At 38.8% G+C, this 26,657-nt stretch overlaps 1 protein-coding gene across 7 annotated transcripts in view; it reads right to left on the bottom strand.

Annotated features, from left to right (window-relative positions):
* The window catches only part of dysf (dysferlin, limb girdle muscular dystrophy 2B (autosomal recessive)), a 58,726-nt gene that overhangs the window by 12,456 nt on the left and 19,613 nt on the right, over positions 1 to 26,657 (bottom strand). For 3 of the 7 annotated variants that reach the window (XM_087789659.1, XM_087789663.1, XM_087789662.1), the window contains 23 exons: positions 26,210 to 26,383; positions 26,022 to 26,106; positions 25,880 to 25,957; positions 24,585 to 24,766; positions 24,377 to 24,517; positions 23,896 to 23,925; positions 23,782 to 23,817; positions 23,662 to 23,703; positions 22,143 to 22,244; positions 21,910 to 22,071; positions 19,794 to 19,962; positions 19,645 to 19,718; positions 17,458 to 17,517; positions 9,450 to 9,548; positions 5,510 to 5,638; positions 4,956 to 5,111; positions 4,778 to 4,869; positions 3,814 to 3,984; positions 3,592 to 3,734; positions 2,522 to 2,661; positions 2,368 to 2,456; positions 2,198 to 2,293; positions 1,989 to 2,130 (listed from right to left, as the gene is read on the bottom strand). In XM_087789659.1, coding sequence (XP_087645785.1) covers positions 1,989 to 2,130; positions 2,198 to 2,293; positions 2,368 to 2,456; positions 2,522 to 2,661; positions 3,592 to 3,734; positions 3,814 to 3,984; positions 4,778 to 4,869; positions 4,956 to 5,111; positions 5,510 to 5,638; positions 9,450 to 9,548; positions 17,458 to 17,517; positions 19,645 to 19,718; positions 19,794 to 19,962; positions 21,910 to 22,071; positions 22,143 to 22,244; positions 23,662 to 23,703; positions 23,782 to 23,817; positions 23,896 to 23,925; positions 24,377 to 24,517; positions 24,585 to 24,766; positions 25,880 to 25,957; positions 26,022 to 26,106; positions 26,210 to 26,383 — 2,592 coding nt within the window. The remainder of the gene's footprint in view (positions 1 to 1,988; positions 2,131 to 2,197; positions 2,294 to 2,367; positions 2,457 to 2,521; positions 2,662 to 3,591; positions 3,735 to 3,813; positions 3,985 to 4,777; positions 4,870 to 4,955; positions 5,112 to 5,509; positions 5,639 to 9,449; positions 9,549 to 17,457; positions 17,518 to 19,644; positions 19,719 to 19,793; positions 19,963 to 21,909; positions 22,072 to 22,142; positions 22,245 to 23,661; positions 23,704 to 23,781; positions 23,818 to 23,895; positions 23,926 to 24,376; positions 24,518 to 24,584; positions 24,767 to 25,879; positions 25,958 to 26,021; positions 26,107 to 26,209; positions 26,384 to 26,657) is intronic. The other 4 variants (XM_087789664.1, XM_087789665.1, XM_087789666.1 and 1 more) reach the window with 2 other exon arrangements.

The raw sequence follows: 26,657 nt of genomic DNA, 5'->3' as shown, positions 1-26,657 counted from the left end.
CCTTTTCTTTTTGCAACCAGGGTGTGAAGGGTGTTTTATGGAAGAAAGTACAAACTGTTCTAAGTAAGTATCTACACTGAAAAAAATGGGTTTCATTCAATTTAGTATGGTAAGTTTTTACATCTAACTTTGGTTAGCTGTTTCAAAATAAAAGCAAATAATAATAATTCAATTTTAATACCACACTCAAATAAGCTAATACAATTGTTTGCAACATCTCAGGATACTAAATTTAATGAAACCCATTGTTATTCTATTTCTTTTATTTTTAGTGCAAAATCTTTAAGGAACAAAAGACAAATAGTGAGAAATAAATGTCTGGGATCTGTAATTGATTTCACGTAAAACCCATGACATCACACACACAACAGAAGTGAGTATGTTTCTGGTTGAAACAGCATCTCTCCTCCTGACAATCGAGCATTCGATCCACGCCCTCAATTACTACTGATCGCGGGTCGACAAGCCGGGAGCCGTAAATCTCTGAGAAACATACTCCTTGAGCAGAAACTAATTTGACTTCTGCAAATATAAAGTCATGATGTCATGTAAGTTGACAAACGAGGACCAGTCCACAGACAATATAATGACTTCACAGCGACTCTCCACACACACACGTCATACTCTCATAACAACACCCAAACACTACATGTAAACAAAATACACCCTGTCTGCAAATGGAAGTGTGCGTTTGTGTCTGTGTGTGTTGGTTTGTTTGTTGTGATGCGAAGAGAATCGATCAACTTCTACTTGCTTAAGTGCGTTTAACTCTTTACAGCTGAATCCTCAATTTTCCTTTCGTCACCTCATCTTTCTTTCCGGCTGCTTTCATGTAAGAATATGTAATTTAACGTTATAAATCATTTTGAGGGACGACAATAGATTCACGCTCACTCACGTCGTTCAGTCCAGCACATTACAAGCCTCTTTAAAGCATCCGTTCTCCGTGAAGATGTTTTGGGCTTTGTTTACGTCATCCATGAGCTTGATGTGGTTCTTGTGGATTCTACGAACTACTAGTTCGGTTCTGAGGTGACACTTCATTGTTTGCAGTGTAACTGTGCCTTTGTAGATGCATGTTTGTCGCTGAGTGATCTACAACTGTTTGACCCTGTTAGGCTGGAGAAACTTCTTTGATCATAAATGATGTTTTTCAAATTAAAAGTCAAACGTTTTAGCTCTAACTTAATTAAAAAATATATACTTAACTATTTCTTTTACATCTGTGTATTCTGCAGATTTGCCCCCGAACCCTAATATTTTAATAATTCAAATTAAAGGGCAACTGAAGTAAAAACCCAACTCTCCTGACTCACTCTCATGTTTAAAATGTTGAAGTCTTCCTCTCCAAGATGAAGTTAGTCCCTCATCAGGACGATGTTTTGAACTTTATAAAGTCTTCCCCGTCTGAAATCTCGGAGACCGAGAGGTTAAGAGAGTGGGCTTTGTTTATACAACAAGTCCCTTGGAGGTGGAAACTTCCGGGATGGATGCCGTGACAAAATCGATGTTTGACCAATCACAGCTAAGTGGATGTGGTTATGCTAAACAAGATTTAAACTCCAGAAACACAATGGGTTTTCAGCGGCCTGGGCTAAAGCAGATTTTCTAATTTAAATATTTCAATGAAAAGAGAGTTTTGTACAAACAAACACATACTGATGATACAATAGAGGACTAAAATCTATTTAAGACACACTTAAATTAAAACATTAGTTGCCACTTCAAAGTTGTTGTTTTTCTCTTTTAAAAAAAAAATATCCCATAACATATATTTCTTACAATTATGATATACACTGTATGTAACAGGTCATATCTAATATTTTTACATGTGTCGACATGTATTTGAAAAAAAGAATGCATATTTAATAAGTCTCAAATTTTCAAGGAAAGGCCTCGTCATTGTACTAAACATACATACAAATGAGTGAAGACAAGGAAAGGAAGTGGTTATACTGAAAAACAAATCATAAACAAGTGTTCTTTACCTTTTTATCAACAACACAAAGTTGTTCTGCAGGTAAATAATGGAAGGGAAAAATGAATCTGAAGTTGAAGTTTCCTTCTCCTTCCAGAGAGCGATAGTGCACGTCTGTCTTCTGCTTGTTGTACTCGTGTCCGTCGAGCCAACTGAAACCACACCAAAGTCGCTCAATAAACTTGGTCACGGTCAGAAACACAAATTTGATTCGCTCACCCTTTTACATAAATGTCACTCATCTTCTCACCGCTGATGCTGACATCATCCAGGGTGACATCACTCGTGTTCCAAACGATACAACGCAAGAGGAACCTGACAGAAAACAGACAAAGTTCATCCTAGTTTCCAAGTAAGATCGACAATTGCTCATTTGACCGAGCTCGTACTTCTTGGCTTTACGCGGTGTGATGTTAAAAGGGGGTCCAGGTGGACCAAGAGACTTAGGAAATATGTCCACCCACATCATCAGACGACCCTGAAGTGGAAAACATATTTGAAACACGATAGCATCGGACAGTTAGTGGGAGCTTTGTGCGCTACCTGCTCTATGTCAGGTTGCAGTGGGCTGTACAGAGCTCTGGTCTCTACGTGTTCAGGTACCAGTCCCAGTTTCCGCAAGATGTGGAGAGACAGCCTTTCCTCAATGGGTCCGAGGTGACGTCTGGCCTCTTGTTTGTCTTCTAAATACATTTACAACATGAAATCAAATCCAGAAAATCCAGGTTTAAGTAAAGGTCATGGCACAGCTTAAAGGACTAAACATGTGGAAAGTGGAAACACGGCGGACTGGGAGGACTGGGAGGAAAGTGGTTCACATAGGAATTATTCATTCTTCACACACAAATACTCTCTGAGTCCTTCATTGGTCTCTGAATCACAAGTGAATGAGGAAAATTGTTTCCGCTTCCAAGAAAAATGAAAATATCAAACTAGCATCAACAGTTTATGACTGTAAACTTGGAGTCACCTCGACTGAAAAAAAAAGATTTTCGGGAGGGATGACTGACAACAATAAAATGTTAAAAGGCAGATAGGATGGAAACTATGAAGGGGACATTTATTCAAAGCGGAAAGAAGAGATGCAAGAATGTGATAATTAGACAGGACAGAAAAAGGGAAAAGTGAGGTGACAAAATGAAGTTACATTTCAAAATAACCAGTATTTGGGGTGAAAGGGTCAGCAGCGGTTCTCTTCTTGTTGATTTTGGCTTCCATACAAACAATGACGAGGAGGATGACACACATTTGAACCACAACCACAGAAGAACTGTGATCAGTCTAGAGGTTTTGTGTGGGCGAGTCTGGTGCTTAGCTGGTGCTTCAACAAAAACAAGATTTTGTTGTTACTGAGATCAAAGTTCAAGATCAAAATCAACAAGAAAGCTTGTGTTGATGTCTCTGTTTCTACTGTTTCCACTCTTGAGATTTGTGTTCTACCTTCTGAGTGTGTTCTATTACACAAGAGCTGGAGCAAAGCACCGTGTCCATGTCTGTTTCTTGGCTTGTAAGCTCTGATATGATTCAAGAAGCAGAACATGGATAACCATCCAAGATACACACAGTCTTGATTCTGAGCTTTACGGTGTCAAATATTTATCACCAACACCCACCGAGATCTGCAGCTGTATATTCCACTCCTCTGAAGACGACGGAGTTGTTTCTAAAGACGGGCCCCCGCAGGTTTTGCCGCTCGCACACTCGGAACAGTAGTTGTCTTGGCGTCAGCTGCTGTCTCCACTGGTTTACACCTGATCTGGAGGGATTGAAGGGAAGAGAGGAAAATGATTTTATCTAAGTTCACGTCAGGAAGATTCATGTGTACGCTCACTAACATGCAGTAGGACTGCGGTAAACCACACATGGCCCCATGTTTGGACAGAAAACGGTTCTCCAGGTCGATCACAGTCTCTCCGATCTTCTCGTCTTTGGTCAGCATGTCGTGGTCGTACAGCATCACCCTCAGGTCTTTCTCCAGGGGGAGGGAGCAGTGCAGCTCGAACATCCTGCACAGAAACATGATGAGGTCGTCGGCTCCATGAACTGTGAGATATCATGTTGGATGAGAATTGTAACAATTGGACAAGATGGATTTTAATAAACCGTTTAATACAAAACTATCCATTTATTTGTCCACTACTTTTTTAGGCTTAACACTTCCCTCATCCCAGAAAAATATCTGAGAACTTCTTGGCCAATACTTAGAGGTAACTAGGACAATACAGATAAATCTTTTTAGTGAGTACAAAGTCCACCCAACAGAGATCGCGCAGCAGATAAATGAACATACTGACTAATGTAAATATCTTGGAGGACTCAAAATATGGGGCGCCATGTGATCAGTGAGTACTGTGCCGCTAAAATGGGATCCATTCCTATTCTACGTATCAGCGTGGCACCAATCTCCTTGTTCAGGTAGGAAATCAGTGATTGTGTGATAAGTGATATTGAGTTTATTTTACACAATAAAACACTATTTGCAGGCTATAAATTGCATGTTCAGTTGCAGCTTCCCTTTGGTGACACCAGGGATAAAGTGAGGTTAAGATTCGGATGTTCTGGCGATGCTGGTTTGGTCGGAGGCAATCAGAACAATTCATTTGTTTAATCCAACAAGCAACCACCCTCCTGATATGATTGACAGCTGTCTGATCCAATTGAATCGTTCAGCCCTATGACTGTGTGGTTACACAACAATTACTTTGAAACTTTTCGCCCAGAACCGCACATTGTCTATAAAGTTTTCAATGTACTTAAAGGAATTAATTGCCAAAATCAAACTGGAAAAAACCTACTTACTTTCCAAACACCGGCTCTAAAGTACAGGGGATGTAGTTCTCATGGTCGTTGATGGTCTTCTTGCCCAGTGTTAGCTTCACATAAGGGTCACACTGCATGGAAATAGAAAATGAAGAGGTAGTTTAAAAATAATGGAGCGGCTCTGGCTCTGACACAACCTCATCTATTCTCCTCACACCTTTCCATTGGTGTCTTTGGGCTGGAGTCCTTGGGCCTGGATGATGTAGACCCGAACCAAACAGTCCTCAATGCCATTAGGAGGAAGTTTTCTGAGCCTTCTGGGCGGAACCGTGATAGAGGGGTCTTCTGGAAGAGGGTAGATCTTAAACATGCCCTGAAATATGACAAAGGCATATTAGTTAAACAATTTGTTCTTCTTTAATTTATCAACCCTGATACAACTGTAGTTTTTTTTTTTTTGGCTTCCCCAAAAATCTTGCTTAAGGAGTCAATCGGCTCAACTTCCCAAAACGATATCCAGCATGTTTCAAAACCTTATTCAAGATAAACAGAGAATGTTTTGAGTAATGTGAGAATCTATTAGAGACAGGCCAAGAGACACAGACCTCAGCTCCAGGTTACTTCTTTTAAGTTGAAACATAATTAATTTAAAAACATCATAAACTCTGGTATATGATCTGCAGATTTGTAAAGAAGTAAGCGAAAAGAAAAACATGGATTGGAATCACTATATTTGCAGCAATGAGGGGAAAAGGAAAGAGAAAACTTCACCTTGAACTCCCCCACCACGGAAGGATCTTCTGCTTCATCCTGAGTCTTGCCTCTGTACAATTTGAAGGTTTGACAGAAATCGGAAAGACCTTGGAAATCCTCGACCTTTTCCAACTCTCTGTTGTACACCTGAGGAAGGAGAGGGCAACTCATTACATTCCGCTGAATTGGAGTCAGATGTTGCGGTGGCATTGTTCACGGATGAGAACAAGTCATGAATACAAGGATTGAAGGCAGAAGATAGAGGGGCTTTGGAGAGCGGCGAAAGTGAAAACAGAAAAGTAGAGGGAATGGAAGAAAAAGATGCAGTGAGGCAAACAACGTTGAAAGAAAGCAACACAACTAAGAGGATTAAAAAAACTCATTTCTTAAAGCAACTAGTACATGAGCAGACATTTTAAAGGGAAGAAACTGATTCAAAAATGAATGGTATCTATGAAGAGGAAATACAATTAAATGAGCTCCATCGAAACCAACAATCTTATAAGAGCAGATCATGTCAAAAGCTGTAAAACCATGTTTTTATTAGAGCATCACATTCATTTTATTAGAGCCTAAATTGAAAACGCAACCAGGTTATAATCTTCCTGAAAAGAACATGCATTGAATCTTGATTTTATTTCTGAAAATAATGATGTGTGGAATCAAACGGACATAAGTTATAATAATCTTGACCCTTGTGTCGTCTCTGGGTCAAGGTGAACAACCCCCACCACTGCGTATGTATTTCCGGAAGCCAGGGAGGTCGTTCACCTTGACCCAGAGACAACACAAGGGATACCACAAACACATTTGTTTTCAGGCAATCGGGTCACTTTGACCCAGAGACAACCCAACGGTTAAAGGACATCATACTTGTGCTGGTTACTATGTACTTGAGGTAAATTCTTGTTGAGACCAGGCAGGGCTTTAAGCTTTTTTTTAGCATGAATCCAAATTTAATTTATGTTTTCTTGTTTAATGTTTTGTAGATTTTTGTCTGGTTTAAACTCAAATGTAGGCAATTTTTTTTGTCTAAATTTAGGTGAGATTTTGAGAAATCAGTTTTAACTTAAATTCATAAACAAAGCTTTGTAGATGACATTTGATCTAATTATCTTTATACCCTTAACCCCAAGCCATGGTACTAACATGGAGTCTGTTGGAAAACCCCTGCTTGGCAAGTTTAAAATGGTTGTTTTTTTAATAGTTGATATTTGAAAACAGTTGCTCTGTGCTGATGAAGTTGTCCTTTTAATACATTCTAATCTAAATGTACCTTGGTATTAATTAATCATATTAATTGATGAAGAATATGTGAGTATTTGTTTTCATTCCAAATGTATTTATGAAGAAATGTGATGAATCATATTTAAAATGTTTTGCTCAACATCTTCCCAACATAATCCTTTCTGTTATATCTGGGTCAAGGTGACCCTGTGGCCAGGGAGGTTGTTCACCTTCACATGACAAACGTTTTAAGCTTGTTTTTGTATCGTCAGAGCATATTTACAGGTACTTACATCATTACCTTTTCTGCCCATTTGGTCATTTATACTTAAGGAGAATGTTTCTTCATCCTTTTTCTAATAACAGTTATAGTGTGTATTGTGGAATCTTCAGAAATTAAAGAGACTACCTTCGCACCAGAGAAACAATATACAATGAGTCTCTGTTGCGCACAAATATCTTCCCTTCAATCTCAAAACCAAACTGTCTTTTATACACGAACAGTAGAGGAAAGTAGCAGAATGGTTGAATGGCTGAGTGAAACCACGGATGGAAACAACATCTCCGCTGACAGGAGCTCACCAAGGATTGCTAAAGGGCAGCGGGAAAAGAAAAGGTGGAGGGGCAAGCAGAAAGAAGGCGGCAAAATTGGACAAACAGAAGGTAAAGGAGGTTGGAAAGGTTGGAAACAGTGGATCATTTCCTTGTAACAGTAGCAGATCTGACCAAAATGGTTTGTCGGAGGGAAAGAAAAGTTGAAAAAAGGAGGAGGAAGGTGGTGGTAAATTACAGGGAGCAATGGTGTGAGCACCAAGACGAAGGTGAAAGTGAGGTAAGAAGGTGATGGAACTGTTGGGCGTTTTGCAAGTTTCCATCCAACTGTCAAGTGAAATATGGGCGATGTTTTGAACTCCTGCAAAAAAGCACTTTAGATGTGTTTCCATTGGCCACGAATCATTTAATTGGCTCCCGAAATTAAAGGGGAACCTTAAAGTTAAAAGAAAGCATTTAGTGATTGGATGGGATGTTATTACTCGTAATGGGTTGTTCATTCGAACCGATATTAACTCACCTTCATTTTCTTCAACGTCGCGTTTCCTTTTATAATTTCAAAATTGTTGGATAAGTTAATGCATCACTTTAAATGGAGTAAAAGTAAGTTAATTGTTGTGGTTTGGGATATAAGTCTGAATCTGGGAGTTAAGGAAGTTTCGGGCAAAGAAAATTGGGATCAGGGTTGAAAATACTGAGGGTGACACGTAGGGTCTCATTCACGGGGTGAACGACAGCATGAAGTTGGTTCGTTCTACAGACATGAGAAGACATGACGGCGAGTGACGCGATGGCTCCCGTCGTACTCGCCAGTATCAAAGCGAGCAGCCTTTTTTTCCTGAATCTTTTCCTTCCCTGTGGCATTGCTCAAATGAGTCATCTGAGTCAAAATGTCGTGGCATTAGGATGCAAGCAAGGAGATGTGAGGAGATGCCAAATGACACAAAGACGACAGCGAGCGAGGAAATGAGTCTGAACCCTCTGGGAAAGTTCATTAAAATTAGGGAACTTTGAAGCCTGAGATTGAAAAAAAGAGGAGCATAGCTTCTTACTTATGACTCAAGAGATGTTTGCTTTTTGGCAACAACAGGAAAAATGTGGATGAGAAGTTGAAATGAGCAGGACAGGTGTATCTGACGATAAGTCAGGTCATCTATGAAGGACTGACGCGCCTCTATTTCTCTCTTTTGTGGCCACACATCGTTCAATCCCTGACTTTTCTCTCGTGTCTTCAGCTCCTGAGCTTTCTTTGTATTATTTCTATATTTATGTATTTAAGTGATCGTAATTGTATATTAGAATCAATTCTAATGAACTCTTATTCAGCCGGGCTGCAGGAAAGAGAGATTCCGCCACTTCTTTCTGCTCACTCTCTCACCACTCATTAATAAAAATACATAATGTTTCATTAGTCTTTATAAACATTGTTGTTCATTGTTGATATATTTATAAATGTAATCATGTATGTTTATCTATTTTTCCATTATCATTGTTATTTATTACAATCATATTATTAATATTATGTGTATGTATTATTGTTTTAGTTTATGTAATCATTTTTTGTTCTTTTTTTTATGTGTACTGTATGTCTATAATATATATATATAAGTAATATGTATGTATGTTTAATCTATTTGTTTAAAATTGCTGTGACACCATTTCCCAAATTCACCAATTTGGGAAAATTAATTTTTTGTCAATGAATCAAGTATCAATCAATCAATGATTAGAAATACAGTGGGTTAGGCTGTGACTCCTGGAGATGAAATGACACATTTGAAATTGATGAATACTAGAAAAAACTGAAGGATAATAGACAGTCTTTTATTGAGAAACTAATTTAATTTGCACGTTAGCATTCTTTATATACACATGTCCCCATCCAGTGCACTGTTTCTTGTGTTCCTGAAACTTTGAGTGACCAAAACCTGCCTTGCTTGGCCAAGTACCTGGTACTTTGTGAGTTTTAAACACTTGTTTTATCATTTTTAAAGCTTTACTTTCTCCGAATAATACAGATGATCTCAACCGAGTCCTTGTCCAGAGCATAGAAAAACATTTTTCTAAATAATAATTAGACAATTTTTGTTTTACTAAAATACATTAACTCATTGTACTTTTCTTAAGAAAACAACACTGTGAACAAAGTTCAGTAACTCTTAACTCATCGTATACTCACCTTCAGAGTGTCGAACCCCGTCTCAAGATATGAGCCACACTTGTTTTTCTCTCCAGTCGAGGCATAAAACTTACTCCACCAGTCCATGAATTCTTCCCCCTACAAGTGACAAATAGAAACCTTTTGTTAAGTGGAGTCACTACTGTGAATATCTGAGATCAAGTTTTCAATTGTTATGACTACAGAAGAGACTTAACCTCTCGTTATTGTATAATAAATAGATGGCTGTCAACCAATGCGTCACTTGAAACCCACGGCAGTAATTGTTAGGTTTCAGAGGAAAATGGAGTCCTGGGCTGAGAACAAACGTTTCATGTGCTTTTTTCTTTCCACCGATCACAGAGCGAGAAGAGGTTTGCCAACACATGTGACGTATGTAAAAGGCCTCTGGTGGCTCTGTGGCATTAAGGTCATGATATATGGTGTTCTGAGGCAATGGAAACAGGCAACACAGTGTGTATGTGTGTGTGTGTGTGTGTGTAGCCATGAAGTCTATATCAGGAACACACATTATTTTAAAACGTGTTCCATATACAGTTGTACGTTGACATGCACAAGCTTATTATCAGATACGACTTTCTCGTTCATTTAGCTCAAGCCGTGATATCCGCTCTTTTTTGTGCACGCATTTTTGTGTCCATATTTGCATTCTATTCTAACCATTTGTTCTTAGAAAATAAATGCTTGTCAGAAGCGCAGATGGTCCACAAGTGATTTACACTCATTTCCACGGGCACTTATGGGAGATCGTAAAACTAGGTGGAGCTAGTTCAAGAAAATACAAGCTTGTTTCTTGAAGGACTAACGGCAAATGCTCAGGTAAAAAAACCTAAGGTTGCCCGAACATAACCCCAATTCTACGATACGGTACCATGTCCACTAAACATTTGCTTATACCTTAGAGCAGACTCTCAAACTGAATCACATGAGTGGCCCAAATGTCTTTAGCGATCAAGCTATTGAGGCTCAAATGATCTTATTTCTGGGTTCGTCCTTCATCACTTAACAAATTCCAACATCAGATTCGCTCACATTGTTGCCGACCATAATCTCTATCTCTTCTTTCATCCTAAAGACCGACATCTTTATAAATTGATCTTTGTTGATTTTGATGTTAGCGATGAACCTTTTCCCGTTACACTTGTCATAGCTTCAACTTTCAGTTTCAAAGTGAGCTTCGAAGCTACCACCAAATAATAAAATATATTTAAATTACATGATTGTTTTTGTTTGGTTTTGTTTTTTTGTTGCTCTTTTTGTCTGATTATTATACCTGGGTATGTATCTATATATGTATATATAGAATATATATATATTAGGTTGTGTACTTGTATATAAATATAAAATTACATTTTTAAGCTCAGAAACATTTTCTTCTTTCTGATTTTTATCCTGCTATTTCCAGTCACGGTTGAGCTGTTTTAATTTTTAATAAACTGCAGACGTTTCACTTGATTCATTACATCTATATAAATATGACGGCAAACAAACGTGAAACAAAACATGAATCATTTCTCCCAAAGCCGGCCGTACAACTTACCCAGTTTGCCTTCAAGAGAGCATGTTGCACATTAAAAGACAAGCAGAAAAATCATTTCATCATTTCATTTCACACATACTAAATTTTGACACATTAAAAGGACACGCTCGAACCAGCATACACACCCTCAAACAAACTCGCTCGCATTAAACTAACAAGATTAAACACATCGTAAGTAGCTTTTCAACACATTTCATAACGCCTTGTGCTCAAAACCCATTAAGAGACTTATTTGTAATTGAAGTATTAAACATTTTGAGGGGAAAGAAATAAGGTAAATAAATGTTTTACCACATTTTATTGGCATGAGAAGGACACTGTAAAATTGTACGACTGCCCTGGTGAGTCATTTGGGAATTGCCTCATTTAATACTATTTGTTTTATGATATTATCCGCTTTTGTAACGTTTGAACGATTGAAGTGGAACAAAGTCTGCGCTTTAATCAGGTATTTAAACATTCATTTGGCAAACGTGTGACACTGGTGTAGATTCTCACAAACTTCATGTCTGTTGGCACGGATGCAGTGACTATGAAGGTTGGAAAAATGGGACAGATTAGGCCCCAACACACACACACACACACACACACACACACACACACACAGACACACACACACACACAGGCTATATTTAAATATCAAAAGCACTTTTCAGTCTGACCCGTACCCGCCCCTCAACCTTCAACCCTCCGAGGAACACTCAAACTTAAAGCACTTATGACGCATGGAGCACTTTTTTTTCTTGTGTGATTGGGAATTAATATAAAACAAAAGTGCTCTCATGACTTGGAGTTGGTGTAGAATCCCCTTTCTCCTACTTCCCACACACACACACACACACACACACACGCTGTGGTGGGATAACCACCATATTCCTAAATTTTCCAAAGACAGCATGGCATGGAAAAAGGCAACACGTGGCGTTTAAATAGGACATGAAACACACACCCGCATGGCGCTTTGTGTCTGAGGCGTGAAGTGTCCGGTGTGTTTTAATGCGTCCTCTGTGTGGAACCGGTGCCAAGCCTTGATGACAGGGGCGCCGGCGACCGTGTGTGTGTGTGTGTGAGTGTGTGAGCACCCACCAGTGTGTGTCAGGGTGTGTTCGCTCAAGTCAGCGACTCCTGATTGAGACAGATTAAGGCCGCCGGTGGAACGCTCCAGACTGTATTAAAGACACACTCGAGGCTCGGCAACACACGCACATGCAGTGGTGTGTTCAGGGTGTCAGTGTGGTTTGCGAGTCTATCATTACGCCCTACAGGGAAAGCCAGGCTAAACCAAAGCAAGCTGGCATTGCCAAGAGCTCGGTGAACAGAGAGTTGGGGTTTGCTAAGAGCTGCGGGGAAACACCGTCTAGCCCAGGGTCAAAGGTTAGTGGCGGGACAAACTACCACAGCGTTGGATTGTAAGGTTAATTGTTTGCTCAAAGCCATTTCAAAATGATCCTAATCCATTTCACCCTCAGCCACATTTGAGTTTGAATTGTTCATTTATAATTTACATATAATAAACATGTGATTGGATTATTACAACAAATATAGTCATTTGAGTTTGATTCTCTGTTGAAACATATATTTAGCTAACTTGCTTGATGACACGCCGAATCGCACACGGAACCTTCATACAGATATTTAGATATGCAAATTCTTTCATCACAAAAATACATTACATAACCATATAATGTCCAAAACACAGGAAATAATGTCCTATGACTAAAATAACTTTCTTTAGTTTGGTGGATGATATGTTTGAGATGTTAATCTGTTGTTTTAAGTTGAACACAGTTATTGTTTGTAAAATAAGATTTAAGGCAACATTTAAGGCAAAATTAAGAAATCACAGAAATTAAAATGAATAAAATTATTAGTAAATAAGTAACTTATCACAGACCAGGGTCACAAGGCACAGTCAGAATACATGCTTGTACTACCTTGAACAAATTATTAAAATAATAGTAATAAAAACTGAGGCCCGAAAACCAAGGTGTTTGTTGTATTCCTTGTTCACCTTGACCCAAAGACAACACAAGGGATACCTCAAAGAAATTTGTTTTCAGGCCATTGGGTCACGTTGACCCAGGGATAACACAAGCTGTTGTGGCAAGATGAATTTTCTTTTCTTTTTTTAATTGTTTTGCTTTTTTTATACACTTTATAATGTCTGGTATCGAGTAAAACATTTTTTTTTTATGCACTTAAACGGAGAGTAAAGTATTCATTTTGAATTTATCTTGTCCATTTTAATTACATGCACAACATATTTGGATGTAAAGTAAGATTATAAATCAAAATTTATCACAGAAATAAGAAGTTTTATTCTTATATTTAGGAAAAATGAAAGGTAATTTTAATTGAAATATTTTTCATAGTGAGAAATAGAGTTGCACTTTGCAAAATGTATAAACGTGTGGAATAACCCGTGTTTATTGTGAAAGCAAAGACTTATATGGAGACACTAAGGTGATGAAATGGAAAAGGGCTGCAGCTGGTCGTCCCATGGTAGTGGGTGGTGGGTTACAGGATTTATTGAAGATAGAAAACCAAGCGCTCTTAATAAGGGGAACTCTTTATGTTCCTCCATCAGAACCGGGTGGCTGACGTGCCTGCTATGACGTAATAGAAATGTGGATTTTGGCAGCGTTTTAATGAGACACCGTCTCTGTGGCTCAATAGACTCCAACACAAGGGCAACTTTTCATACTCGTGTCTACGGCTTTTATCTCCAATACGCAAATGGCGAAGGTGAAGAATGTGGGAACATTGGGAAATATATCCCTGCAAAGCTGCGCTTGGGACATTCCATCCAATGTGGTTTCAAGGCAGAGAACCAGACCTCAAGAAAGAATCTGTGGCATTCTCGCATAAATAAATGTCTTCTTTGTAATCACTGATTGACATTACATGGTAGTGACTGAATCTCGACCCAAATCCTGACAGCTTTTCCACCCGCAGGACGACCCACACCCACTGACAGCTTCTTTTGTGTAAACCTTTGGCCTGTGTGTGCAAGAACACTGACTTTGTGAATAAGACACTACGACAAAACCCACTAGCTCCACCCACTGCGCTGTGAATCATAACTTGTACAAATAACAGATTAAAAATGTTGGACCACGTTAACAGAAGAAAATGTCTTTCAGATCCGTTTATTTACATTTGTGTGAAGTCAACTTCAAAGTAGGGATAGATTTTTTATTTGAGTCATACACACTGTCTGTCTCAGATTCAATTTTTTAATCCTGAAATGTGAAATCACAGAGGCGTACCATTGATTATTTTAATACATTTGCTCCAGACACGTAGTGTGAATACTTTTTAAATCTGGGCCAGATCTACAATATCACAATGCAACAAAAGAAGGTTGTGTAGTTGCATTTACAGCCTCAATGTAAGTTGGATTTCATCTTAAAGCTGAATAATATTACAATTACAACTGTTTTGAGACACCAAGTGGAAGGACTACTACCAGTTTGATGAAGTATAATGAGGTTAACATGCTTTAGAAAATATTATAAATGCTAAATTATAATCATAAGAGAATATGAATTCTGTTTTTTATGACATGAACACATGGTTAATTCAAAAATAATAGTTTGAAGCAGCAGGTTGCTGACTCCTGCTTTTGTCGTAAGGTCTGTATTGTGTTCAGTACTTTTATGACATAATTTTTAGATTGAATGGATAGAAGTCTAGGCATAAGGTATGCATGAAGAAACTATGATAAAGATCAATGATTATGACACAGTTTCGTGGAGTAGTATCCAAGTCTTGTTTCAAGATTGAGGGATGAATGGAGGATCAAGAACAGCAGACAGATTGAGGGAAGATGGTGGGGATCAGTCATTTCTAGATATAAACAGCCAGATGTTTTTTCTCCTGGGCCATTTTTAGAACAAAAAGTTAGCTGATGGGTTTCCATTGCAGTTTTTAATGCTTCTATTTCTCCTGATGATAAAGGTACTTCCACACCACCCTTCCTTTGTTTGACATACCAGTAAAGAGATTGGTCCTTATCACCAATTAGGATTCATGAGTCATTTGTTCTTCAACCACCGAGGCTACAGTTTTTGTTTGGTGTCTCTGGTTCATCCTTAACCAACATTGACTGTTTACAAGATGAATCTATCAAGGAGGCTCCAAAATCAGGAGCGAAATCCTCATGCTACGTTCAACTGAGAAACAATCAATCAAAATCCTGCTATAGTAGCCCAGCATTGATTTGAACAACTAAAGGTTTATCAAAGTGGGCCGTACAATTGCTTGTGACTGAACACGGAAGCCTTCACGATGTGCACGGGGACATTTGGATTTCATTTAGGCCAGATATTTTAGCAGTCCGCTTCTGGACTGGAACGTCGTTACAGGGGGTAAATTAGCATAGCATAACCAGAAAAACAACAATGATTTAGTAAGTTTTCCCTCGGTCCCTAGTGTCCCAAGGCCAAAAGAATGAATTGGCATGAAGCCATTATTAGTCTTTTTCTTTTTGGTCGGGAGCAGCCAGACAGGATTTATGGAACAAGTGGCAAACTTTTTCAGTGTGGGATTTAAACTTCATTTGACTCTTTCTTGGCCATAAAGCAAGATACTTTGGAGCATTAATGCGAGAGTGGTGCACAACTAAAACCACACTCTACGAAGGGGCACAGAGTCATATAAGACTTGTCAACAGCAGGGGGAAAATGTTTCTGGAAGAAGTGGGGGGGGGCGGCTACTAAAGATGCTGCTACCTTGTGGTTGGGGGAACACAGAGAGATTGGTCGGACCTCTGCAATAACATCTCAGTGTCTGCGTCCTGTAAATGAATCGTGACACAAATGTTAATTTTCCATGTGAGCAAAGGTCTCGAGTGTCTAGAGGGGGAGCTGCATACAAGATTTAGGAGTCATTGAACAACTTGACAACCAGTCTTCTTAAACCTTTCCAACTGAAACTGAATCTGAGTGATCAAGCTTGGAAGCTGCTCTAGAGACTGCAGGCGGCCGCTGTAATCTGTTAATCATCAGATGTTCCTCAGTTTTTGTTGCAGCCGTGAGATTAAGTAGCCAGAATTTACTGCACATATAAGAGTGATGTTTCTTTTTCTGTGCCATTAGGTATCAGTCCTCCTTCTAATTCGGTCATATTTTGACTCCTATGATCCCTTTGCTTCTGTTTGAGTCCCTCACCCCTGCTAACCCGCCTCCCATTTATCCATCCGTGCCTGGCTCGGCCTTTAGTAACTGTCTGCTCAAAAAAGCTTGTGGTATAGAGGATCTATAGCAGCTTTGTTGACTTTGGCCACAGCCAGACAGAAAGCCAAGCCTTTAATTTGACTTTGGTTTCAATATCTGACCCTTAATAAAACAAATAACCTTGTTTGGAGAGAAAGAAATCACCCCCAATTACTATTGAGCGTAGGTAGGGGAGAGTCTGGTGCAGGTCAAGCTTAGTCTTCAAATTGACCTGGCTTAGAAAAATAAAATGGAAGAATGTTACAAGGAACGTGGCCTCCTGTTCAAATTGAGGTTCGAGTTTCATCCGTGACCACAAGACCCGGTGAGTGTTGCTCTGCTAAACCCCAATTTCTAGACTTGAACGCATTTTCCTGAGACGAACCCAAAAAAAAGAGTTTGTTTCTTTCCAGACGGAAAGCTAAATTTTCTTCATGTCTGGCTCATTCCTTCCAGATCAACCTTCGTCTCTCTGAAGTCAGTGTCATCCATCAGTGTCTTTAGTTTAAATAATCTCGGTGGTTTCTTCCCAAAAAGGCAGTGTTGACACAATGAGTGGTGCACATCGGTTTTGATTTGGATGAGAAGGTATTTCTGACACAAAAGAAGATTGCTAACATGTGACTAGAGTCCACTGTCACAAAAAAACTTCCAAATGGTGGAAACAAAAATAACTATTAATGGTACTGTATTATTTGTATATTTTTGACGGATCAATTCACGTCCAAAACTTGACAACATCATCTTTTTAAACCTTCTGAAAATAGTGAGGAATTAAAGCTTTTATGCTGAATTGATATACTGTATATTTTTTACACAATCGAGACACATTTGACAACTTGACAACCCTTTGTTGACTGGCCTCCTACTACTTTCTCAGTACCTCTCTTGTCTTTGTTGGCTTGATCTTTTAAAGTATATATTTTAGCTGTATATTGTTTTTGATTGTTAAAGGGCTTTTTGACCCTGGTCTAGAAAGGCGCTTTAGAAATAACCATTACATACTTACTTGCTTACTATTAGTTTGCTCAATGTAAAACCAATAATGTCAAGCATACACCACTGACTTGGACTCCTGGAACTGTTTAAATGTCTATATTCTGGTACCTAAATATTTGAACAGTTCATGTTTCAGAGTTATCCTGTGAAAAGGATGTGATGAAGACTTGATGAAATAAACATCAGAAAAGTGTGTTATGTCCAGAAAACAGTGTTATACATGTGTGGGTTAACAGGGAAGAGTGTTACCTACATGAAGGCTGGAGCGAGAGTAGGAGAGGTTAATGATTGCAGAGCCGGCTCCATCTGCAAGCTAGACAGACGCACATGCACGCTTGTTAGACCGACAACATTAGCATTCAATCACATTCAGGATCATTTGACATCATCTCATAAACTCAGAAAGTGGTGAACGGAATAACATGACTGGTCAGAAATCTGCTCATGAGATTAAAAATATCAGTAATGTTCTCTATCATTTAAATTATAAATACTTGTACGGATCACAGGCAGCTTAAAAGCTTCATCAAACACAGTATACTATCAGTCACTAAACTTGTCTTTTACTGTAGTGATAAGATATCCATCATTGCAGCATTAAAAACCTTAAGACAACTGACAAAACTACTCTGTTTTGCTGTGAGAGTGTTTTATGAAGCTCCTTGGCAGAGGTATGCATTTCTCTGTGCTTTAATGTATTTTTAAAGAAGCACATTTGTAGTTCAGGCATAGAAATATAAATTTACTTTAAGTATTTCTGTGTTTTTGCAGACATACCACTCACTCATGCTTGTCAGACGTTCACAGTCACAACATGAGTTTTTTTTACAGTGAGTTTTTGGTTGCTTTGAAACTCCAAAACCACAACTCGGTTCAAACACATGTTTCCAGAGGATAAACTGTTGACTCCACAATCAATACATCTATGATTTGTTAGAGTTAAGTTATTCGAAAATGTTACCAAGCTTGAGGGATGAATGGATCTGTAGCATCATAAAGCTTTAGCTAACACTGTCTGAAAGGCTGAATCAATATCATACATATATAGTTTAAATTGTGTGTCTGAGCTTGTGTGTGGCTGTGTTTGTTTGTTTAGTCGTAAACCAACCACTCGAAAAAGAGCTTAGTCTGCAGCCACAAAAGAAACCTGGGACAGATTTGAGGGCAGAAATGGCCGACATTTAAGAGCTGGTGCGTAAACATACATGCCACATAAGTATCCAAGATTTCATCAAAAGTCGGGCAAACATTTATTTGCAACTCTGCAGAACTTTGCAACAAGTTTGCAAGATCAAATTCCATACTGTGTCTGAAAACACTGACATTTTCCACAATCTGAATGCAGTAAATGTTTTGCGCCAGAGTAAATCATAATGTCCAAAAGTGTATTATATTGGTGAGTTCTTTCATTGATAAATAAAAGGAAACATAAAGAGCAGATCTGAACTCTTAATTGCACATCCGACAGTAATACCATCACCACAAATTTTACCACTTGTTGCCACATTCTAATCAACTCCACACAGACCTCGACAAGTTTATTGTTCCGCGAAACGCCACAGTTTTGTACCACCAACAAATAAAAATCACGACTTTGGAAAAACAGTCCATATTTCTCAACATTTATACGTACATGAGGTATATTAAAAACAGCCTCTGCAGATTAAGATGTGTTTGTGTGCTCATGAGAATAATCTCAAGTTTCTCTATAAAAATCAATGATGCGGGTTTAATTAGTTTTCATGTTTGTGTGTATCTATGAAAATAGCTGTTGGCGCCTGTGGGTTACTGACAAACAAACAGCGTAAAAGAGAGTTTAAAGACCAAAGGGTAGATTGGAAAATAATGGCGGGATCACACAGAGTGGAGTAAACCACAGCAAAGGGGACGGAAAAAAACAAGATAGCTTTTAAAGATCTACCAAATTAGAGCATCCGTCAGTGTGATGGTTTTGAACCGAAGATGAACGGCAGTTAAAAAAAGATTAAGGGGAGAGTAGAGAATTGCATGAGAGGAGATGAGATGATAGATATTGCCACTTAAATGGAAATTAATTAAGGAAGACAATAAAAGATGGTTTCACCAAAATGCAGGATTTTTTTTATTTCAAGGACCATGTATTTTTATTTGTATCGGGAATTAAAAAGGAAAAAATATATATATACCTGTATATATATGCTGGCTGGTTACCTTATTGGGAAAACAAAAGCTACTAAGATTTAACTGATCTTTAAGGTAAGAAAAAAAAACTTTTTGGTTGAAAATTGACTGAAAAATGATTCCACATTAATAATACAATAACAAAAAGATAGAGGTTGATTCAAAGGTCACTTATCTTTATAAGGGTTAAGATTTGCTTTTGTGAAAAGAAATAAAACGCCCTCCTTGAACAATCATCTTCAAATATCTATTCAATAGAATAAAAAACTCAAAGACTTACGTGTTCTGGAATGAGCGGCTCTTTGTCGTCGATGTCAATCAGTGCATCTCCGCTCGTCCCCCGAGGAATGTTGCCTTAATAAACAACGCGATACAAATGTTTCTCTACAAGCTCAATTTGAAGCAGTTCACATTCCGCTTGTGTCAAACCTCTGATGTCCTCCATCTCTTCCTCTTCTCCGTCCTCCTCAGTCCTGCACCGGTAGTCGTCCAGAGACCTGATGGTGCACTGACCGACCACCGGTTTCCTCCCAAACTGTCGATTGTCAATGACTTTGATCACGATTGGTGGCATGTAGAGCTCTTCAACTGGAAGTCTCTGTGAAAAGGAGATGGGAGTTTAGAACCTCTTGACAGCACGTGTATCTGAACAGCTTTGCTCTGGCTCAAGGTGCGAATTCTCGTTAATGCTTGTCCTTTCATTCTTCCACCTGTTTGCTCTAGTTTACTGTTGTATACAGTATGTGCTGGTTAAAGGTTAGAAGGGCTAACATGCTTGTTGCTAACATGAATCACTGGCTCCAAGGCTCTAAAAAAGTGTGGGTGTATTCCAGTATATTCAAGCCTTCTTGGGGCGAGAAGCATTGTATGTTTTTGAACAATAGGAGGAAATCGGAGTGCTTGGAAAACAAACAGAAATGCACACATAGAAGAAGCAAACTACATGTAGCAAGAACTAACCTTTTTTTTCTGTATAACTTTGGCAAGAATAAGAACCTAAGTGACCCATAGATGTCTCAGTTTGATCCTGTCCGATGAAAACCAACTTTCACTGACTGCAGATATTGCTGCAACAAGTTGATGCTACAGATCATTGAGTGTCTTTAATCACTTTTTTTGTTTAACTTTCATGATGTCAGCTAGGTTTAATTTGAGTTCTTCTTGGTATGATGCTCAATGATAGGGATGCACCAATCCAATATTAGGATAGGGTATCAGTCGATCCAGCCTCCCTAAGTCAGGTATCTGTGCAAATGCTCCAATCCAAGCCGTTTAATAACTATATTGTACAGCTATATTGTCAAGCAGCAGCTCAAAACAGTGGCTCGGCTAGAGAAAAAGAATGATGACACAAAAATACATTAAAAACATTTAGTCATAACACTGTTAAATGCTTTTTGTATTCAGTTAATAATCTTGACACTTGCAGGGTTGTTTGCACTTTGTTCCAAATTGTCCCTCTTAGTATTTTGTTTCACCAATGTGTCAACTTCACCAACCACTAATTGTTTTTTCAGGTTATAGGGGAAAGAAAGTTTACAATTTAACTTGTTCTCAAAATGCTGTTAAACATTAAACACTTTATTTGAATAAATACCATCTTTTTAATTCTATATGTGGTATTTTGCTTTTTACTAAAAGCATGAGCAATTTAATTTCACAACAAGGAATAAAGTTAATATTTTAACACTGATATCGGCTGATACTCAAAGCCCAGATTTCCGTTACAGGGACCATAAAAGTCGAATTGGGGCATCCCTACTCACTGATGGTTAATGCTTCAAATATTGCGCCAACAACACACCATGTAAACGTAAACCTTTTTAATAAAATACAAAAGTGACCGCCAGCATTACATCAGCAGGTTTGTCTTTTTTTTTTTGTACCGGTGTTGCACACAGAAGCACAAACTCAATCAACGTAACGTTGTTAACGTTAAATACATTTCAGGGCAAATAGGTGAATGTTTCCAGAGCTCCTTCTTTCATTTGTGGTGGTCAATTTAAGCCATATAATCGTGTTAACATCAAAGTGTCACAGCCACAGCTAAGGTCTGAGTTTCAGAGGGAAAATATGTGACTATTTGCACGCTCCAGTTAGCGCTGTCAAAATAAAAGAAGTGAGCTGATCAGCATTGGCCCTTTATATTATTAACATTAGACTCTCTGCGCCCGGTCTGAGGAAATTTGTGCACCATAATTCTACATTTACGTTAAGATTTTATGGAAAAAAGACTTTGAAAGAGAACCAAATGTGAATTAAGAGAAAGTATATCCTGGCAATTTAAGTTAGGATTCAGAAATAAACGTTGAGTGGCTTGTTTGGAGCCAAATAAATGATTGGAGCAGATATTCTTAAGTAAGCAGGAAGTGTTTCAAATGGACAGGAGAAATTCAGCATCACAGACGCATGGTTAATTCGCTATCCTCGCTGATGAAGAAAAATGACTGACACAGAACCACATCAGAAGCGAACATGCACGAAAGTTGTGGGCCTCTGCACTGATTACTCATGCCCAGCAGTTACAGAACATTGACATCCTCACCACATCAAGGAGGAGCGTGTTCACATCAAAGTTGGGCTTCTTCTTCACACTGCGGATGACACAGCTCTGGATCATGGTGCCGCCACACTCTACCTGCAAGCTCGGGGAGGAAACGCTGGCCAACTGGAAACTCTTCAGGTTGCGAACTCCCCAGGCTAAGACCTGCTCAAAGATGGGAGTAGTTTTCTCAAATGTCCTCAAACTCTAAATGATGTTGTTGAACATTTTGTGACCTCGATGGCTGTTCTCTGCAGGACAGGCTTGATCCCTTGTGGGACCATGAAAACGTTGGGTTCTCTCTGTGGTGGTGGGTATGGCAGGTCCGACTCCTCTGGCTGAAATATAAAAAAGAATAAGGGTAAAATAGATGTTGAAAATATCAAAAGTTTTTAAAACAGCTTTAATGAAAATACTGTATAATCTCTTTCTTAGTTCATATACAGCATGACATAATCTCAGATTATATTATAGCATTAGTTCTAAAGATAAGTCTTACATACATATTAATGAGAAAGAAACTTTGGTTAACTTTAAAATGTATTTTCCTTCCTTGACTCTTTATCTCGTGACATAAACTACGGTCAAATGAGTTGATAGACTTTTCATATTCCATCTGGCTTTCATCCTGTACTTAGGTCAATATATCTAAAGGGCAACTAATGTGAAAATCCAACTCTCCTGACTTAAAACTTCATCACCAAAATGAGTCTCTCATCATGACTTTTTTAAGTGTATAAAGTTTTCCCGCATCTGAAATCTCGGTGAATGAGAGGTTACAAGAGCAAAATTAATTTCGATGTGATAACGGCTTCACGCCTCCTCCAGCCAGCTGTAATAATGCCCCGCTTTGTTTATACAACGACTCCATTGGAGGGGGGTAATTCTGTCATTGATGAGACTCTGTGACAAACCTCGATGCTTGACCAATCACAGCAGAGTGGCTGTGGTCATGGTAAACAAGATTTGGTAAGTAAGTAAGTAATTTTTATTTATATAGCGCTTTTCCAGACCAGGGTCACAAAGAGCTTAAACAATCAAAACAATATTCAATAAAATATATACTTTAGAGGTCAAGATAAAACTGAAAATACAACAGGAGTTCCAGAAAATAAAGGAAAAGCCTGAACGAATAAGTGTTTTAGTTTAAGAGTGTTTTATACAAAAAGACACATAATGATGAGTACAATAGAGTCCAAGATCTATTTAAGACACACTTAAATCAACACATTATCAAACACAAAAATCAGCAAAAGAGCCTGCATACAGTATTTTTGTACTATTAATATGTTGTTGTGTGGGTCTTTACCAAAGGTCAATTCTGCAGTTTCACAAACTTTGTTTTCCGTATCATGGCAAACTATGGCGGATGCTAAGGTTTACCTACGTGTTGCTTTAGAGGGATCAATAAAGTTGATCTATCTTAAAGCATTTGTGACTTTTGGCTTCAACATCCTTGTCTTAAGGATTTCAATATCGCATTTTTCTGCTGGCCAAATATTGTGCTCTCAGCCAAGAGGTAAAATGCATATTTTTGTTGTCCGACACACGTGTTTGGTCCGTCCAAGGACTCATCGTAATTCAAGCCAGCAATCGAAAAACAAACCTGAAATCAAACAATAACTGTGGTGAAACCGTAGAAGATATCGAGCAGCTGCCTCCACTTTTGAAAAGTCAACATTTAGGTTTTTCAATGATGCCTCTAGATGCTCAAGGAGACATATCAAGACAATCGTCATAATCAATATCACTTACCCATTGTTGAAGGTTTTCACTGAGGAAGCCTGGAAACATTAACTATTTCAAGAAAGGAAGAAAAATCACAGGCTTTATTCACTTCTTTAACAATTAAAACCAAAACATTTGAGTTTGTACCTCATCCAGAACATGCGTGGACGTCATGATGTCTCCCTGTTTGATTGAAACATACATGTTTGTGTTACAAATCGAACAAGAAGATGGTAAACATACAGAGTTAATTAAACCAACCTCTTGACCTGGAATATGATGAACTGCCGGCTGGCAACAAAAAGAAAACATGTTATTCTTTGACAGTAATCTAACCTGCATGGACAGCAAAATAGGTTTGGTGGAGTTTGAGCGTTTGTAGAATATGAAATCAATGCCCATTGAGATTTTTAGAACATTTTGACAAAGGCTGCAGTAATAGAAGATAAATTCAGATCCAAATTTCCGTCTAGATCTAATCTCATCACTTTTTTTAGTGGTGAACTGCAGTGTGCAAACTCAAGAGACTTTTCTTTCAAATACTAAAAAAGCTAGTTAATTATATATATAACAATATAGAGTGAAGACCTCAACCTCAGCAAAGGTTTAAAATATTTATGAGGACCAAACGTTTTTTCATAACCATCAATTAAACACTTCAAAGTAGCTGCATTATTGAGGAAAAAAAACCATTGGAATCAATAAAGTAATAAATAAAACGATGGATAAATTTGATGCTGACCTTTTCTCTGCGTATCAGCTCAAAGGCAGCCAACAGTTCGCCGGCATGTTTGTCTCCGTACAGAATAGGAAACCAGGCCAGGTGAGGAGATGAAGTTACAGACGGTCGACACACACACCGGCCCATGAATTCATCGGCACCCTGAATGGTTGGACGTGTGGTTAGCAATGATTGATGTAAAGTTTTGACTACATCTAGAGAATCTCACATAGGTATCCTGGTCGTAGAGCTCCACGACAACGTTGGGTGGAAGGGAGAGAGTGGTCTCCGGGTCACCGAAGATCTCCACCTCGTAGAAGATGAGCGTCTGGTCCCAGGTGGGGTTCAGAGTGTTTCGCACAGTCACAGTCTTCTGCGACTGGTTGAGGAAGGACACGATGGCGTAGGCGTCTGGAGAAGGATACACAGCAATTTAAAAAACAACATTGGAAATTGATGGTTAATTTTCTGAGCCTTGAGAGAGGAAATGATGACCAAATCACTGTTTACATCCCAGTTCTGTCGGGTAAGTGGTACCAAATGGACGGATCAAGGACGGTTGTATTCCAGAAGAGGCTGAAATCCATCTTACGAAGTCATACCTGACAGTGAGGTTACAGGCCATTTGCCAACCATTATTAAACACTTAAAGTTTCATTTGCCATTTAAAAAAAATATTAAATGTGGTCGCTGTAAATATCACTACTTTCAAAGTAAATAGAAATGCACAGTGAACACGATTATTAAAGAGCCATTAGATTTTTAAGCCGTCTGTCAAAACCCAGCAGTGGGTTTGGAGGTTGAGGGTAGTTGGAGGCTCGTCCTGTCGGTTAAGGTCCGTGCGTTGGCAGCGAAAAAGGTACATTTTCCAACGCTCTGGCATCACTATCGGTAAGAAGTGACATCTGTGGCCACGAGGGCAAGTTAAAATACATCTCCTGCTTCCCACTCGGTGACATCATCGACAAGGGAATGCTTAGCTCGAGACAGAGAGCTGGGAACGACGCTCAGAGAAGTTTATTATTCCAGGTCACAACTGGTCTCCGCCGTGTAAGCACACACAACATGCAACGCGGCGACACACACGTTCAGAGAGCCCGGCATTTGTTGTTATAGGTCCAGGAGCGTCTCTGAGGAGCCGTTAGCATCCAAGTAAACAGAAGCTTACTTGCATTTTTCCCAGCAGCATTCAATTAACCCGGTGACACAATGGAGGAAACATACAAACACACACGACCCGAACGATCATCTGCACTTTTTAGACATGTTTAAAAATCAAAATAAAGTGATTTTCTCTAAGGAGCTTAGCTTTGCAATTCATGTATTTCAACCAGAAGAAAGTTAGTCGTGCGAAGATAATTTGATTTTTTTCGTATGAAGTCAACGTCAGTGACTAAAAATATGTTAATTTCTGCCAAATTTGAACACAAATATGAAAATAAGTGGGTATGCAACTTGTCTGTCGTCTCTCGTGTCTGACAGCACCATAGCTCACTATTTTAAAAATCAAATTAAATACTTTACCAGAAAAGCTGTCTTTGTCCATGGCCAGCAGGTCTCTGGCTTGGTAGATGTAGCAGCGCAAGTGGTAGCGGGTTCCACCTGCAGAGAATCACACATCAGTAATAAAAATAATGAAAATTGAGGATGAAAACTGACGTCTTACGGTCAAAGAAACAGGATATAGTCGGTCTGTTGACCCCAAACGTAGTGGTGATAGTCTTGTCGTCATTCTTGTCCTCTATGCTGCTCTGGAAACCACACATTTCAATATTATTATTTCTTAAACAATCTTGATAAATCCAGTCTTCGATCGCTGTCCTGACTTCAACATTTGACCAGCATCAGTCTCACCAGGGAGCACTCCAGAGCAAAGATGGCCGCCGGCCCCGTCTTCTCCAGGGGCTCCATGCGACACCTCCACCTGCGCCTCCTGAAACTGTCCGTCTTCCTGGGCTTCAGGTGAAACCTCCAGCCGAAAAGTGAAGCATACTCCCATCCTTCCCTCTCCAACTCATCTGGACGCTGCTGTAACCACACACACGTCTTGATATTAACATCTGCATTTACACCAGAGATAGTATTTAATGTAATAATAATTTAATATATAGAAGAGCTTAATAACTGGATATTGTCTGTAGGTTCACCACTGAAAACACTCCATCAGAAGAAGAAAATAAAAAGGTAAATATTTACATGTGTTTGAGTTTATTAAGAAGAAATATCAGGTCCAGCGTAAGTGGCGCTAGAGTCGACATTTGAACGGCTGTGCTGCTATCTAGTGGTCAATAAATTTAATGAC

The sequence above is a fragment of the Callionymus lyra genome, chromosome 4, assembly GCF_982586985.1.
Source record: "Callionymus lyra chromosome 4, fCalLyr1.hap1.1, whole genome shotgun sequence".
NCBI lineage: Eukaryota > Metazoa > Chordata > Actinopteri > Syngnathiformes > Callionymidae > Callionymus > Callionymus lyra.
Note: the sequence above shows the minus strand (reverse complement) of the source record. Positions and strands in the feature narration are given on the sequence as shown.